Source organism: Chionomys nivalis, chromosome 13 (assembly GCF_950005125.1).
Source record: "Chionomys nivalis chromosome 13, mChiNiv1.1, whole genome shotgun sequence".
Taxonomy (NCBI): Eukaryota; Metazoa; Chordata; class Mammalia; order Rodentia; family Cricetidae; genus Chionomys; species Chionomys nivalis.
In genome coordinates this window covers 64,682,762-64,700,685 of record NC_080098.1, presented here as the reverse complement: position 1 = coordinate 64,700,685, position 17,924 = coordinate 64,682,762, and the positions used below count along the sequence as shown (strand labels likewise).

Genomic DNA, 17,924 nt, shown 5'->3' with positions numbered 1-17,924 from the left:
AACTGAACTAGGGTCCTCTGTAAGCACACTATGTCCTCCTAACTTCTAAGCAGTTCCTTCCTTCTTGGTTACCTAGAGGGCTGAAGAATGGAGGCTTCTGAGAGGCAGGGAGATGCTCGCAGTGGGAAGCTTCTGGAGTAGACCCTGAGTAGGTGAGACTGCCAGAAGTGGAGATGACCAGAGAGCACCATGGTATGGTATCTACTGTCCAAGGAGTTAAGACACTGTTCCATGTTCTCACTCCAACACACTCGCTGTATCTCTGAATACGCTCCTATAGTTAAATACAGTATTATATTGACAAATGAATCCCCCTTGTCCCTAGATCTATTTATTCCCAGGTTTCAAGCAAGACTTTAGCCAGCACAGGTTTCCATGTCTCTGACCCGCTGCTTCCTCAACAGGAAATGCAGGTTGCCCATGGGTATGAGTCCTGTAACAGAGCAGTGAGTTCCGGCCACCTTGCTGCTGGTTTTCATACTGAATGATGTGGGCAACCCTGGAGGCACATCCTATATCCGGAGAATGGAGCCCAGCTTGTTTCTGGCCCCCACCCCCAGTGCCCTCCAACAGGACAGGGGTGTGAGGTCCCAGACTCACCGGACACACTGGAAGCAGTCACCTGGCGCAGGAGTAAAAGCAATCACAGAGGGCAAACATGTGCTTCATTTTTTTTATTATTATTATTCTTTATTGGTCCTACCAATGTGACTCTTTACCCAGGCCCACTTTTCCTATGTGCGCTGGCTGTGGAGACGTTCCCGCCACACAACTGCTAGTTTCTCCCTCCTATGCCTTTTCCTCACTTAGCCTCATTTTCTCAGAAACTGAAGGCATCTGCTTATTATTATTTGCTTTGGGTCTGTGTAAAGGTTCCTTGGCAGGAGAACATGCATATGACTTTTAAAATAAAGACCAACATTCTGACACTAAGGTAACACACAGAAAAAATACAGTACTTAGACATCATTGCAAATAAATACCCCATACAGATGATGTTATCTCAAATGTAACAATATTTGTATGAATCAACACTGTAACAGAAGGCAAAGAGTCCCAACAACTAGGAATAAGAAATGCTCATTCCAGGAAACAGAATTCTTCAATTCCTAACAATTTATATTATTATAATTTGTCCCTTTTTTGGAGGCCAGAGGACAATTTCTCTTCCTCCACTAGTACCAATTTGACCACACCCTGAATCTCACTTAGCAAGCAGTTTGCTAAGGAGTTAGTGACTTCTGTTTCCTGAAATTAACAGTGATTAGTTACACCAAGCAAGAGAAGCTAGAATGTCTTGTTTTCACATTTGCAAAGAATACTATGGCTAACCCTCTTCCCTACTCACAGGCCGACTGCGCCGGCTCTCCTGACGCCCTCAGCCCTTCACAAACGTGATGTTTGCACAGCTTGCTTAGCTTGTCCCATGAAGTCCATTTGGTTCCCAAAGCACACTCCAGGTTTTCTGTTTGTTTTGTTTCTAAGCCCCTGAATTTGCATGTGAAGAATTACTGACTAACAGAATTTTGCACAATCACTGTTCTCTTTCCCTCAATGCAGATGCCCAGGTACGAAGTGAGCCAGATACCCCCTCCCACCTGTTGGTCCACACTGGCCTTCAGCATTCCCAACTAGCTCTCCGCTGCCCATTGTAGAGAACTTCCTTGGCTGGGGACACCTCCCGTAACTGATGAAGGCACTACTGGCAATGGTTACTAACAAAAAGGTGTTGAAATAGAACACCCTAAAAATCGACAACTGTAGAATTTTCTAAGTGTACCACAATTTGGCACAACAACCAGAATAACAAAACAATTCCAATTTGGAATTTCACTGGTGCAGTTGTATAAAATTCTGTTAGTCAGTCATGCTTCACAATGTCCTAAAACCAAGAAAATTCTGGAATTTGTAGGTAATACTACTCATTCAATAATTTATGCTTTCAAGTGCCTATTACTGTTTTAACCAGAGCAAAGGTCAAGTTTTCTTCTTGTTACGTTGAACTATTCCTAAGAATAATAATAATACAATATGAAAAACCCCAGAATTGGAATACCCTGGATTTCTTAATGAACATGGCATTTAAAATCTGTAACTTCAAACATGAACCACAATGCCGTGTCCTCTACAGGCTGTTGAACCACAGCGTGGATACACTAGCCAGCTCCTTGCCGGGTTGAAGCCTCACCTGCAGTCCAGCTACACACTATGGAGCACAGCTCTGCCTCGTGTCGACACCAGATCAACACGCCTGAGCTAGGACGGACAGCTACAGGACCACGAGCACAGACCACGGCATCAGAGACCATCTCTACACAAGGAATTAAGGAAGCAAATATAATATCAAAATATCAAAAGTGCACAGGTTGATCGGATAAAAAAGGAGCATGTGTAATAAGGAGCCCCCCATGGCAGGCTGTCCAGCAGGCCCCTAGAGAGCCTGACTGTGGTTGTGGAAGCAGGTTCTTCGGCCATACACAGGCCTTTCCAAGCAGCAGCTCACAGCATTCTCAACAGTAAAGCTTTTTTTTTTTCCTTAAAACTCCCATTAAAAACTTGGGGAATGCTATTTGAAAAGAATTACAGTGGCATATCCAAACATCTCTAAGTGGACTTTAGGCTGCCCTTCCTTCCTCTGCATAGGCCATGGGAGGGGAGAGGGGAGGGGGCTGCAGTGTGACAGGGCCGGTGGCCACATCCTCCCAGCAGCTACTCTACAGCTGAAAACAGGAGAAAATAAGACAGCATTAGAAATCAGTCACTTGCCACTTCCATACCACTTAACGCTAAAGCTCTTGTTCTGGGAGTGAGCGAGCAAATTAGTTGGCAGGAGGCCTGCGTGTGTGTTAGGGGGTGGGACTCCAAGTGCCTGCAAAGCCCCAGACGATGGAAGGGAAGCTGTGTCCTGGCCCAAAGAAAAGGAAAGGCAGAAGGTGGGTGGGCATGCGGGCAGCCATTCCCAGGACGGACATGCAAGGGACACATGTGGCCTATTCTACCCTCAGTGCACGACTGTGTGATGCCTAGAATCTGAAGGAGACTGGAACAACCTAGGCACCACAGAGAGAGAAGAAAGAGAAAGCTGTTTGAGAGGCCACAGGGTCCCATGCTGGGGACCAACGTTGTGTTCCACAGGTGAAATGCTGTGTCCCAAACTGTGAAAGATACCTGTCCACAGGGTGACAGGCTAGCAGCTGTCACAGAGATGGAAGTCTGGGAGAGAAATACTGAGCAGAGTCCTGCTTCACAGCACACTAAAGCAGACGCTTGATGCCACAGTTCTGCACTGACAGAGCCTCTGGAAAAGGAGCCCCAAATTGCACTGAGAACCACATGACTCTTACCAGCCTGTCCTGAGCACAGCTCCGGGCCCACAGGAAGTCCTTCCAGCACACAGCTGGGCTCTTGTGCCAGTGCGACCTGGCAGAGCTCACCAGCACTTCTCCAAACACTGCTTCTTTGGGTCTGACAACTTCCAGGAAAAGACCCGAGCATGGGCTATGGGTCTCCAGGTACCAAAGAACAGGCTGCACCAAGGACCAGGGTCTGGCCAGGCACTTGGAACACTTTTCCATTAAAAAAAGAAAACCTAGGACCTCAGGCCCTGCCAATTTGTCACCTCACAGGGCAGAGCAGCATGCAGATCTCAGAGATGAGAACCTAAGCAGCCAAGCTCTGTCCTCCTGGGCGATGGTTATTTGTGTCTGAAGTGTGAGGGTCTCATGCAGCCTCTGGGGTCAGTTCCCCCTGGGACTGGAGGAAGTTCTGCGCTTCCGTCCTGAATATGGTTCGCAGTGAGATGCTGCAGGAAACACAGGGAACTCTTTCCATGAGACCACGCCGGCCACAGAGAGCTGACTCAGGCTGCTCCTACCTCAGAGGCTCGAGTCTCATAGAACTGCTCTCAAGCGCTGACATTAGAAACATGCGAGGAACATGCAAGTTTCAACTCGGGTTCTGCCCATGTGCCCAGGGAAGGACTCTACCTCGGGTTCTCCTAACGGTGCCTGGGGACCCTGGAAAACACTTCACCTCACTGTCCTACCAAAGGTGAGCAGCTCCACCCAGACCTCTGATACCACCACCCCAAAAGACAGCAACTGATACAGGATACCCTTGAGGGGCTGCGGGCGAGAAGCAACACAAAGCTCAAAGTGTCCTGGTGACAGATGTGTCCAGTGCTGCCGCTCGCCTAGAATGCTGCCCTCCGTGCGTTAGTCACGTTAAGACTGGCCTAGCACTGCTGTCCCACTGCAACTGGGTTAGTTGAGGTGAAGCAGACGTTAGCGGCGTGCAGCGCCCCGCAGCCCTAATCACAGTAAATGCTGTGCTTCTCGTTGCAGAACACCTGGTTGGCCAGCCCGGAGCCCTCCGCCCTCTCGCTGGCACAGGCACAGGTGTGACTTACGCTCGGGGTGGCTGGCTTGGCCTTGGGGGTGGCCTTGCTGCGGCCCCTGCGGGTCTGCTCGTGGTCCAGCTCCAGCAGCTCCAGCCGCTGGGTAAGTGCCAGTTTCTGCTGGATGGCCATGCGCAGCAGAGAGTTCAGGGTCTTCTTCTCATCTTCTGCGGCCGCCAGCTGCCGCTGCATCTCATCCAGCTGTGTGATGTACTCATCACATCTGTGGAAACAGCACAGCTGAAAGGCTCAGACAAGGAAAGGCAGGTCCCAAGCACCCCACTCCAGAGTGTCTCTCAGATGGAGCATGAGCCAGGGCTAGGGAGACTTGTTTGGGTTTCTTTTAGCAAAGGCTCCTTCAGAATAAGACCATGACCCAAACAGAGTAGCCCTTAACCCTACCCCCAGTTCTGTGTCACTGCGTTTGTTTCTTTTGTGTGTGTGTTTGGGGAGTGGGCAGAAGGAGCACAGTGTACTGGCTAGTTTTTATGCCAGCCTGGCACCAGCTATATTTATCTGGGAAGAGGGAACCTCAACTGAGAAAATGCCTTCACCATAATGGCCTGTGTGCAAGCCTGTGATGCATTTTCTTAATTAGTGATTGATGTGGGAAGGCCAAGTTCACCATGGGTGGTGCCGTCCCTGGGCTGGTGGTCCTAGGAGCTATAAGAAAGCAGGCTGAGCATGTCAGTAAGAGCTCTTCTCCATGGCCTCTGCATCATCGAGTTCCTGCTCTAACTTCCCCAGATGATCAACTACAAACTATGAGATAAAATAAGCACTTTCCTCCCTGCTGTTTATTACAGCAATAGAAACCCTCTCTAGTCCAGGCATGGAGAACACACCTTTAATCTCAACACTTGGGGAGACAGAGGCAGACAGATCTCTGTGAGGTCAAGGACAGCCTGGTTTACATAGCGAGTTCTAGGCCATCCAGGGCTACATAGCGAGACCCTGTCTCAAAATAAATAAATAAAAATTAAAAAAAATTCTAAGCCCCAATGGAGGAAACTTCCAGAGAAATTCTGGAACTCTTCTCGTCTTTGCTACCCTGGCAGGGGCCTGCCAGGAGGGATGCTAAGACACTGGGAGCAGCTAGGTAGAGGCAAGGTACAGAACCCTGGCCCATCCTGTCATCCCAATTTAGACCAGCTGGTGGCACCCTGACTCTGAAGGGTGATAGGCAGAGGCCTTCCAGCCCTAAGACTGTTCTTTCCCAGCCTGGAAGCCTAGACCACCCTTAAGGGGTTCCCAGGCCACAGAGATCCCTCATGGGAGAGGAAAGAAAGCTGCACACCTCCCAGGCGGGAAGTGGATGGCACATAGCTGAATTGAAACCCCCGACGGTCCTGTCCTAGGAAGAGAAGCTAACAAACTAGTCTGGGCCTTCGTCATTGGAACAAAGTTAGAACCAAGAGTGCTATCCCCTATCCCCAAAGCTCACTCCTCTAGGCCCTTTGCTTCTAAGTCTCTTACGCTCAAAGCAACACAAATTGAGCATTCAAGTTCATTAACAGTGAAATCTGAGCCAAGTTTCTGGGGGCCAAAGGAACAGGGAAACAGATGCATACCTCTGCCTAAGTGGCATCTACCAGGCCTGGCCCAGACTTGGGCACCTGCCTACATGATGCACAGAAGGCTGAGGTGCAGCCAGCTGAGGACCCTGGTGGTGCAGTCTTTCCATCTCCTTGCTTTCCCTTGTTACCAATCTGAGCCAGGCAAGGAGGGCAGCCTCGCATACGTGATGGGCTGGGCCAGGGGCTGTAATTACCAAACCCTGAGCTGTATTAGGTGCCTGATGGTGCTAGAGCCTGAGCCAGCAGGCCTACAGGCTTCAGGAAGAAGACTGAAACCTGTGAGTAAGGGCAACAGGTAGCTCCAGCAGGGGAGAAGCTGCAGGAGAGAGAAGCCCACTAGTGGTGGGGTTACCTGGTGGCAAACATGGCGCGCAGGGAGGAGAAGGTGGCTGCATCTTCCTTGAGGGCCTTGAGCTCATTCCGTAGCTTCATCATGGTCTCGGTCACCATGGCCTTCTCATTCTCATACTTGCTCTTCAGGTTGGCGAGGGCCACCTCAGCTGTCTGGGGACAAAGAGGTATAAGGTGGTAGGTGGGGTGAAGCTGCTCAAGGGAAGTTCTGAGCTTACAATGGGAACCCTGGGTCCACGGTGGGGCTATTGCCTGTGAAAAATTCTCTGCATGCAGAGAATTCTCACATGCAGTCTTGGGGACAAAATGATAGCCATGCTTACTGGGGGTCCCCTCTGATTCTGATTAGCAGGGAAGAATGATGAACCAAAGAGCCTGTCCCGGAGAAGTCACAAAGTCCTGCACCATGCCCCTTGGGGCTTGGGCCATCGTCTTGTTCCTTCAGCATCAGAAACTCTGTAAGGTGGTGAGGAGCAGCTCTGATTAGAGAGCCCTCTAATGCCAACAGTCACTCCACCTTGTCTGGCAGCTCTGAGGAAGGGGACAGCAGGAGACTAAACACAATGGCACAGGCCTGTGGGCCCTGCAACAAGTGGAGGAGGCAGCCTCCCAGTGGGCTCTGGTGCTCCACGTGATGTGGGAGTCCTCTCTGTGTGCCGTGATTACCATTAATGAATAAAGAAACTGCCTTGACGGGCTGATAGGGCAGGACTTAGGTAGGCAGGGAAAACTGGACTGAATGCTGGGAGAAGAAGGCAGAGTCAGAGGGACGCCGTGGAGCTGCTGCCAGAGTAAGACATGCCAAAACTTTACCAGTAAGCCACTGCCATGTGGCAATACATAGATTAATGGAGATGGATTAAATTAATATGTAAGGATTAGCCAATAAGAAGCTAGAGCTAATGGGCCAAGCAGTGCTTTAATTAATACAGTTTCTGTGTGGTTATTTCAGTTCTGGGCAGCTGGGACGAACAAGTGGCCTGCTACTACACCCACTCACTTTATCTCACCTGCTTGTTGGCCTTGAGCACTGTGCGAAGGGTGGTGATCTGCTCCCGTTTGGTACTCAGCAGTGACTTCAGCTTGAGGATCTCCTCCATGAGGGCCTCCTTGTCCTTGTCCACGGCAGGGCCCAGTTCCTGTGAGGCAATTCGCTGCCGGGACAACTCAGTTGTACGGTCTACTGCTGCCTGTAGGTGCTTGATCTGGTCTCGGATGATGGCAATCAGGTTGTAGATGTTCATAGGTTCCCGGCGGGGGTCACTCAATGGCGACGGCAGTGAAGAGCTGGGTGAGGGGCTGCTGTCTCCAGTCCCATCCGCTCGGCCCACCTCTGTGGCCAACAGCCCCTTGGGCAAAAGGACAGGCGAACGACGCCCACGACCCTCAGGACTGGTACGGCCAGCTTTGCCCTGGCCTTCGCGGTAGTAATCCAGCATGACACGGTTCGGTGTCTCGTTGTTGCACATACACACATGGTGGTAGAGGTTGGCCAGCTCCTCACTGAAGGTTACCAGCTCATCCTGAGCCACATTCAGGCTGCCCTGGGTCTCACCAGCCACATCGCTCACCTTCTTCAGCTCCTTCTCCAGATGGGCCAATAGCTCTCGGTCCTGATGGTTAGCCTTTTCTAGCAGAGAGACCTTCTCTGTGAGTGCCTGGCCCTCAGCCTCATAGCGGCCCTTCTCTTCAGCGTGTTGGGCCTCGCGAGCTTCGTGTGTACTGCGCAATGCCTTGAGCTGCTCCCGGAGTTCACCAGCCTCAGCCACAGCCACATGGTACTTGCAGGCCAGGATCTCAGGCCCATTGATGTCCACCTCATAGTAGTCACCATCTTCATGGCTATCACGGTCCTTCTCATTATCCAGGGAAGTCTGCCGCTCCTTGCCAGCCTGAAGGCGCCGCAGGGCACTAAGGTTCTCTGTGAGACGATTCACCTTCTCATGTTGCTCAGAGAGGGCCCCCCGAGCCTGCTCCAGCTGCTTCTGTGTGTCCTGCAGTGTTGCCAGTAGGCCCACCTTCTCCCGCTCCATCTGCAAAGGTAGACATGGCAGGAAAGAGGGTCAACAGGCTTAAAGGACTCCAGGATGGCTCAGCCAGATCTCAGGCTATGCCACATGGGCCAAGGTCATGCCACTGCTGACAGAAGACCGGACAGAATTCACCACAAAGACCAAAAAAGCGATCGCTCATAAAGGTTCACTCTATATGTGCTGGAGGGAAGCTGGGCTTCAAATGTGCAACTCCAGGGCAAACTGGCAGGATCCCTAGTGTCCCAGCTCTCCACCACTTTCCTTTCTTGTGTTGTGAGGAACACACTGTAAACTTTCAAATGTGCCAATGTAAGGCTCTGCTGAGACTCTAGTTTGTGGCCTGTGGGTAGGAGTTACACGAGGAGCCATGTCACCCCACCCAGACATGATATGGGTAGCAAAGGGAGCAACATGGGCACCATGGTACTAAACTTTACACAATCATCAGGAACCTACTTCTCTGGGACAGAGTTTCATCTATGGTAAAGATATAGGATTTAAAGCCAGCATGAGTAAATTAAAGGTAACCACATGTTACAAAAGCACTGCTTACACAGAACATGCAGTCCTGCCAGCACTGCAGAAGGCATGGGGACAGAGAAGGATGGACACAAGGCCCTGCCTATTCACCTGCACCAGCTGCTGCTTCAGCTTCTGGATCTCAGATATGTGGAGCTCACTGAGCAGGTCAGAAACGAGGCTTGGAGAGGGTGGAGCCAGGCCATCCTTCCTAGGTGTGGATGTCTTGTTGTCCAGCGAGGATTTGACCAAGCCACTATGCTCAAAGCCATTGACCAGGGCTTCAGCATCGTTGTTGGGCTCAGCAGTGACGGCATCATCACTGAACTTGAGGCCATCTAAGGAGACCTGCAGGTGGCTGGTGTAGAAGGAGTCATTGATGCTCATGTAGTGCGACAGCTCCTTGCGCAGGTTGTTCTTCTGCTCCCGTTCTGTCTTGAGCGTCTCCAGAGCCTCCTCCAACTGCCGTTCAGAGATCTCCTTAAGCCGGATGGCATCCTCCAGTTGGCTGTTGAGGTACTCGGTCTCCTCCTCCAGACGCTTGATTTCATGCTTGAGGCCCTCAAATTCCACCTAGGAAATACAAATACTCCAGTGTCAAGGGATGTGGTAGCTCCACTCAGGTTGGCAAATCAGGACAGTGCCAGAAGACCACCCCCCAACCACAAAGGATAAAGAGACCCACAGAATGAAATGCCACCCTGTAAGGAGAGGGCAGTGGCCGCAGCCAAGGTCACTTCCCACATCAGGTGACACGGATGCTATTCTACCTCTAAAAATTAGTACTAGTGTGCACTGATTTAAAATTCCATAAAATTACTCAGTTAACACTAACAGCTAAGCAAATCTCTTTTAAATGTGTGTGCATCTACATGGTGCATGATGTATGTGTGTGAGTGCACATGCAACTGTGCAATGTGGAGATTCCTCCTATCTTTATGTGAGTTCTGGGAGCTGGGCTCAGGTCATAAGGTTTGCATGGGAAACACTCTTACCCACTGAGCCACCTCACCAGCCCTAAACACTTATTATTATTATTATTTAGGTTTTTCAAGACAGGGTTTCTCTGTAGCTTTGGAACCTGTCCTAGAACTAGCTCTTGAAGATCAGGCTGGCCTCAAACTCACAGAGATCCACCTGCCTCTGCCTCCCAAGTGCTGGGATTAAAGGTATGCCACCACCGCCTGGCCCTAATCACATTATTTTAAAGCATGCCTTGTGGTGTGCTATGACCATTATTTTGAGTCATATTTTAAAACAAAGGAACTGGATTTCTCCTCAAGGCTGAATGCCTCAGCACCAATTCCTCAGAATGCAAGCTTGGAGGAGCTGGAAGAGAGTGGGAAGGCATAACTGGCCTTATTAACATGACACAGTTTGAGTGAACAGAGTAGATGGGAGCTGATGCTTACTGTGAGGCTCATATTAAAACATCTCTGTGATATTAAGGAAGCAATGAGGGACTCTCTCTGGGTTTGCGGGAGGAAAGGAAACCCTGTACAACATTCTAAGTGCACCCACATTCCAGTGCCCCAAGTGAGGGGGAGGAACCTCAGAGTACATGTAGCTCCACTGGATGCAGGGTTTCCTTCAGCTTTGGTTTTTCTTCTGCTCAGAGCACTGTGGGCAGCAGTACCGATCAATGCCCAATGGCATCTCACGCTTACGAGCTACAGGATGGAGCCCTGCCCCTGTGGTTGCCCAGCCCCAGACTCTATTCCCTGCCTGCTTTTGCAAACACAGAAGCTTCTACACAGACACATGGGCTTCCTCCTGCAGGACATAAACACTGGGTCCACTGACGATGAGGCCCTAGCTATAAGATGATGTGGGTGATAGAGGGACAGCATCCATGACATTTGGGGGTAAGGTCTGGGACTTCCTGAGAGAAAAGACCCTGTTGGCTACAGCTTAGAGAATGGGAAGCGTGTTCAGGTACTGGGTGGTTCTTACCCTCACCCATTCGAGAGGACCTCCCAATCTTTGCCACGTCTCTCATCCCTACAACAGGCAGAATCATGGCAGTGTTCCTCCAGAGGTTTTAGTACACCCTCTTCATCTGAGTTCCCCCATACCTTGGTGATGTGGAACACTGTCCTCCGGACATGACATGGCCCTTGCTGTCTCGAAATCAGAGCAGCCATGATTACCCAGCTTGGAGACCCTCACAAGATCAGGCCTATAAACATTCTCTCATAGAAGGAAGGGGTAAAGCACTGTTAGACCCTCACCCAAGAGTCCAGCCATTCCCTTCCTCCTGTGTCCTGACCCCAGAGACACCTAATCCTCTTACAGCTATCTCAGAGGTTGCTAGAATAGACAGGAAGCAGAAGGTTAAATAAAAAAAGAAGTCCATCTAGCAACTGCTGGAGGTCTCACCCACACTCCTGGTAATCCCTCGCCCAAGCTCCTATGAGTTCTCCCCACCCATGCCCCTGGAACCCCTCACCCATGCCCCTGGAACCCCTCACCCATGCCCCTGGAACCCCTCACCCACGCCTCTGGAACCCCTCACTCACATCCCTGAAATCCCTTACCCACACCTTGGAACCCCTCACCCATGCTACTATGAGTTCTCCTCACTCATGCTCCTGTAAATAAGCTCAACATTGTCAATGGTTCACCAAAGTGGACTTTCTGGTGTGCTATCGGTACCCTATCTGTGCTAAACAGAAATTGACTCCCAGCAAGAATCACGCTACACTTGGCTTGGGAAATTGTTATAATAAAGTCACAGGCCTTGTTCTGTGCTCTGGGAGCACTAGGTGTTATGGGCCATATTCCAGTCTCCACTGTGGAGGTACTACTGGCCCTGGCCTCAGATATGTGGAACAAGACACAGAAAAGAAGATGGGTGGATGAAAGGACTGAGTGCCCAGGATGACCCTAGGGTGGAGACTCGCCTGGTTCTGCCTGAGCACAGACACTTGTTTCTGCAGGCTGATGTTCTCCTCCTCCAGCTCTGAGTAGTCCTGAAGTAGACGGGCTTCCCGGAACTTGTACTCCTTGATGTCATCCCGCAGGCGGCCACGCTGGATCTCCACATTCTGGTTGATCTGCAGGGGCAGAGGAAAAAGCTGTGTGCGCTGTTTCTATAGCTGGCTCTACCATGTGTGCTTCCAAGTGGCATAAGGGGGCCCAGTACTGCCAGGCATGCTGTGAGCCTTCTGGACAACAGTGTGGCTGCTTGGAGGAGAGAAGCCCAGGGCAGTGGGGTTTATGCAGAGCACAACCAGATCAGATCTGATGTGGACTGCATGGCGACCACTGCTGCTTGACAAAGTTCCAGCATTTCAACATCGCAGACCACACTTCTCCAGAACCTTTTTACTTTCATTTTTAATGATTCTCAATATTAATGACTTTCCCTTAGGGAAATTTTGTGTGGACTTTGGTAAAGGATAAAAATGTGTACAATTTAAACAAAATACAAAAAAAAATTGTGCCCTCCTAATTACACCAAGAACAGGAAAGTTAGAGAAGGAAAGTTAGACACACCTGAATGCCTACAATTCAGATCCAGAGCCTGGGGCCATTAAAGGTAAGAGGTCAGTTATTAAACATAGAGAAATCAGAATGGTACGGTATAATGGGAAAAAAATAAAATATCAGAACCTTCCCTTTTGGGAGCGTCATGAGGGGAACAGACCAATATAGTAAGACTAAGACATTGTAGGATAGTATCTGCTCCCAGAAAAAGTCCTTCTCCTAAGGTCAGGCATTTGAATAAAGGTCTCCATTCCCTGGGGTGCCCCCCCCCACCTTGAGGAAAGTTCCTGCTTGCTAAAGCAGTCATTCTCATCTCTAGCAAGAAGAACTTGTAGCTCTTCCAGTAATGTATGACTGGTGGATATCGTCAAGGTCAATGCTAGAATCCTCAACCCCTGATCTCAAGCCACACCCCAGCTCACATGTCCCTGTCTCCCATTTAATCCTATGTGTGACCACAGAGTATAAAAGGTGCAGTCTATTTTCTTTTTTTGTTTTGTTTTTCAAGACAGGTTTCTTTATGTAGTTTTGGAGCCTGTCCTGAAACTTGCTCTGTAGAGCAGATAGGCCTCAAATTCACAGAGATCCGCCTGCCTTTGCCTACCAAGTGCTGGGATTAAAGGCGTGTGCCACCACCTCCAGGCCGTAGTCTTTTTTTCAATTAAATGCTGCTGGCAACCATCCTGATTCACCCTCAGATCTTGTTCATCTCCTCCTTTCCCCCACCCCCACGCCACACATCCTCTTTAGAACCCGAATACCACCACACCACTCCCCACAGAAGCAAGTCTCTGGCACAGATCCCTCCTACTTCTCTCAAGGGTGGAACTTCAGACAAGTGACACAACCTGCTCTAACCCTGCTGAGCTCTGCAGACTCCAGGAACCGACCTACTTGGGGTAGTGAAGGAATGAAAAAATGATAAACGCAGAAACAGAAAGGCTGGCGTGGAGTGATCTGCACTCTGATGGAGAAGTCACAGCATCTTAAAAGCTCGGCATGTTTATTATACACGGCTGAAATGCTGAACTTCACATCTGAAGGAGGCGGAGTTAGCTAATCTAGGCAGGAACAATCTGTGTAGGGCAGCAGTCTTATCCAGGGAGAAACATTTTCTGCACACACCACCAGCATTCACACTTGAACTAGAGGAAGAGTTTGCCATTCCTCTAAACCTCACCCAAGGAAGACTTTGCCAGTCTCGCGGATCTGAGTGAGGCGCTGGTGAATCTGACGTGGACGTGCCCATGTCAAACAATGCAAGAACTTCACTTTACTAATACTGACCCTTTTTCTCCATCTGCAAGATGGGGTCATCTGACTGGTGAACTGCTAAGTGGGGCAGCACTGTGGCATATCTACAGATGTTCAAACAGTTAAACAGAGTGTCTGTACCAGAGAAATGAAACACATCCACACAGAACCCTGCACATCAGTGTTCCCAGTGTTCAAGGTGGATACAACTCAAGTATCCATTGGCCAGGGAATGGATAAACAAAACATGTTCTATCTATACAATGCAGTATTATTCAGCTACATTAAAGAATGACGTCTTGACACTTGCTACAACACGAATGAAGCATGAAGACATTCTGCTAAGTCAAAGAAGTCAGTCACAAGAGGCCAAGCATTGTATGACTCATTTGTAAGAAAGGTCTAGAACAAGCAATCCACAGCCATAGAAAGCAGGCTAGAGGGGCTAAAGAGGGGTGTGGGAGTAACTGAAAAATAGGCTTCATTTTGGGAATGATGAAATACTCTGAAATTAATTGAAAGACTGAAGTGTGTATTGGGGCAGAGGGCTTGCCTGGCACTCAACACAAGGCCCTGGGTTCGAGCCCCAGCACCACAGAAAGAATAACAACTGTAGGACGGTCCACGTACCTACAGCCATGTAGATGCTGTCAATGCTGAGGGACAATGCTTGTGAGGACAGAGCTGGGGCCTGGGCTTTTTACTTAGGGCGCTGGAGCACATGAGCTGCTGGTCTGGAGGCCATCTGAGCATTAGGATCAGGGATTAGAGGCGAGCATGGAGCACACTTTTAAGGGAGCTGTATAGGACATATACCACCTAAATAAATCTGCTGAAAGTTGGTTACTGTCTCCAAGTCAAGTGTGAGGAGCTGGGAAGACTGTCACAGGGAAAGGCTAGTGCAGGGCCAAGAGGAGAGCAATAAAACCCACTGTGGTAGCTCTCAACCTGCACTGCCCACACTGTACTCAGGGGCGTAGAAGCCTCATTCCTACACTTTCAGAGCCACACCATTCTTTGCTGTGGGTGCTATCTTGTATGTTGTAGGTTGTTTAGCGATTTCTTGACCTCTGCCCACCAACTGCAGCCCTCTCTTACCCTGTGACAAGTGAAGACGACTTCACACCAACGTCCCCTGGGAGCAAAATCCCTAACAACCCCGCTTCCTGCTTCTAATCCCTGTTCCTAATGCTCAGATGGCCCCTCCGACCAACAACACACCTGTTCCAGAGCCCTGAACCAGGAGTCAAGGTCCACGGCTCTGTCCTCTTAGCATCAACAGGAATTGCCCCTGATCACATTTCTGTGTTCATCTGAGGGGCATATGCCTCATAAGATGCCATGCAGGGAGATAAGCAATAATGTTGGATTAGTGAAATGAAATATAAAAATGGAGAGACGGAGAACACAACAGAAAGTGGAAGAGAGTCACACAGCAAGCACTACTGACAAATTTAGCACTTAAAACTAAGTTCACAATCTATGAATATAGACACAGTCCCCTCATTAAGTGATTGAAAGAGGCAACAGAACCGACACCAGAAGAAACAGATAACACAGGAAGAGAAAGAGAAGACCAAAAGATGACAGAGCATCACAAGAGCAGAGATGGTGAGGGCAATACATGCTGAGAGGAGAGAAACAGCCCCTAGCACAGCTACAAAGGAGGTAGGAGGTAGGACCACAAACAGACCTCTTGAAAGCCTGGGGCTCTATGTAGATGGAAACACACCCAGGCTCTTTTCACCCCACCTAAAGCACAAAGGATATGAGAGTAACTACTAATGTTCTCTCTCTGCCAGAAATGACCCCAATTCCTGCTCTCTCTCAGCCAACTCAAAAATGCTTGCTATGCAGAAAGTATTCCAGCATGTACAAAGAGAGACCATGTGGACAAAGCCCTCAGGTAGACTGGTAACTGAGGGTAAGAGCTGAGTCTCCCCAGTACCCTAGGGCTATTCAGCAGAAATCAGAGACCTAGAAGGCAGGGGTTAAGAGACACAGTGGTAGTTTCCACATGGCTAGAACGGAGAGTGCAGCTTATACAATTGGAGATGGACGCAGAAGGCCGGGATGAAGCCTGAGAGAACCAGGCCCAGAGCCATACAAGGAATGCTGTGACCCTACAACAGTACCCGTATGTTCTGTGAGTCCTTAGTGCCGCTATAAACCTGGCCCTCACAAGACTCTCTAGGAGTTCTGTTCTTACGCCATTGCTAGGACCAGAATCCTGGGTACTAGCCAAGAAGTATTTCCCTTTGGTGCAGTGTATGGGCCTGCATGGGCCTGTGAATGAGTGTCCTTGTGGAAAGACAAGCACAGAGAAATGTGCAGACACATAAGTCACATGCTGCAAGGTAACATCACGTGACAGGTTAACTGCCCCTTCTCTGCTGACAGAGCAGGAATCAAACACATACACTATCTTTCTAGGGAGACTGCTTCCAACCTCAGCTGCCAGGCTTAGCAGAGAGGTTCAGCTGGCCTGCTGCCTGGCACCACCACCCACCTCATGCCCAACTTCTGAGAGCTCCAGCAGGCTCCAACTAGCCACACGGGTTTAGTTTTCCCTCAGAAAAGTACCTCCTCCCAAGCTGAGTGTCTGATATCAGGGACCAGCCTACATAGAAACAGTGGGCATATGGGCTCGGGGCCAACCATTTAAGGTCCTAGCCACCAGCTCTCCTTCACCTGGATCCCCTGACCAGCAAGAAGTGTGTGACAACTGCCTGCTTCAAGAGGCCACTGTGTTGGGGGGACTGTCAGTTCTCTTTGCTGGCCTCTTGAGCTCCCAACCCTTTCCATACAGGGCTTGTCCGTTTATCACCTAGAGGAGAACTCTTATCTTTTATTGGGACTAGTGGGCCTTAAGTTATCCATCTGAGAAACAGTGTCATGTCTGCAACAAGCCTTTTCTCAGGTGATCATCTACCTTCTAGGAATAATGTCAGCAAGAAAAAACCTGACCAAACTGCCCACTGCTGGTCCTACATGCAGCACAACACCCACAAGTTAAATCTCCAGAGATGCTTTTCCCCAGCAACCTCAGTGTCTTCATGTCTGACAGAATACCAAGAGTCATTAGGATGACTGGGTCCAAGATATTAGAACTATCTGACAAGGACAAAATTGTTTGGTACTGTAAAGTTAACACTGGCTTTAGCCCTCTCTTAGACAACAGACTTGGACAAAGCCTTGTCTTCAGTCTCTGAAATCCTGGTTAGGAGACACCCGGTCCCTTCACTGCACATCCTCCAAGCTCTCTGGGCCCCATTCCAGCTATGGAAGCCCACCCTCCGCAGTAGATGTTCTCTCAGGGAAGTCAGCAGAGCACAGGTCATCAGCGTGTGCTGTAGTCAGGACCCTGGAGGGAACTGCATCCCAAGCAGGAAGTCACAGGAGAGGAAAAACAGGAGTTGCTATTAGGGACAGAGGTAGTAGGACAAAGGTCATAAGGAATCACCAAATGCCAGCAAAACCAAATCTAACCCATAGGGGCCAATGCTGGGCAATGAGGGACCATTATGCTAAGCTAGGAGCAACAGCAGAGGAGAGACCAATCCTAAAAGTGGGCGGAGACAGTGGCGAGAACAGAACCTCGACCCAGACAGGTGTGCAGGTGAAGGCTGAAGGGCAGCCTATGACTTGGCTGCAGAGGGCCTCCACAGACCTGTGGACAGAAAAAGGGACACTCAAAAAAAAAGGCGGCTAAGGGGTGTGTAGGGAGACTCAGGATTTCCTCCTAAAGCATAAACAGGAACAACAGGAATCTCTCCCCCACCCCAGACCTGCCTATCTTCAATTTACTGAGCTCATTTCCGGCCCAGGACAGTCATCCAGCCTTCTTGGCTGCCTAGGGGCTGAATGTAGAGAAAGCCCTGGCCTTTCAGGAAGGAGGGTAGACAGGCAGATTGTCACCAGAGCTGCTTCTCTTCCTCAGTGGCAGCCCCTCCTCCACTCTCACCAGAGCCATACTTGTGGGAGGAAATGAGATCATGCACTGGGCTCCAGAAGCAGAGGCTGCCTTCCCCCAACCCCTTATTCAGACTGGGTTCCTCAAGACCTCAGAGACCCCACACCCCGGGAAGTGACTGCTCCCTGCTATTGATGGCCCTAGGGTCAGAGTCCCTGGGCCTACTGTGCACAGCCCTGACTACAGCACACGCTGATGACCTGTGCTCTGCTGACTTCCCTGAGAGAGCATCTACTGTGGAGGGTCGGCTTCCATAGCTGGAATGGGGCCCAGAGAGCTTGGAGGATGTGCAGTGAAGGGACCGGGTGTCTCCTACCCAGGGTCTCAGAGAC

At 50.0% G+C, this 17,924-nt stretch overlaps 1 protein-coding gene across 2 annotated transcripts in view; it reads right to left on the bottom strand.

Annotated features, from left to right (window-relative positions):
- Nucleotides 1-673: 673 nt before the first annotated feature.
- The window catches only part of Bicd2 (BICD cargo adaptor 2), a 47,742-nt gene continuing 30,491 nt past the window's right edge, over nt 674-17,924 (bottom strand). The window contains exons 3-8 of one of the 2 annotated variants that reach the window (XM_057787338.1): nt 11,780-11,932; nt 8,988-9,449; nt 7,335-8,357; nt 6,326-6,477; nt 4,409-4,619; nt 674-2,720 (exon numbers count right to left, since the gene is read on the bottom strand). In XM_057787338.1, the coding sequence (XP_057643321.1) occupies nt 2,715-2,720; nt 4,409-4,619; nt 6,326-6,477; nt 7,335-8,357; nt 8,988-9,449; nt 11,780-11,932 (2,007 nt within the window). In that variant the 3' untranslated portion in view covers nt 674-2,714. Of the gene's footprint in view, nt 4,620-6,325; nt 6,478-7,334; nt 8,358-8,987; nt 9,450-11,779; nt 11,933-17,924 lie in introns of both variants that reach the window. The other variant, XM_057787337.1, reaches the window with a different exon arrangement.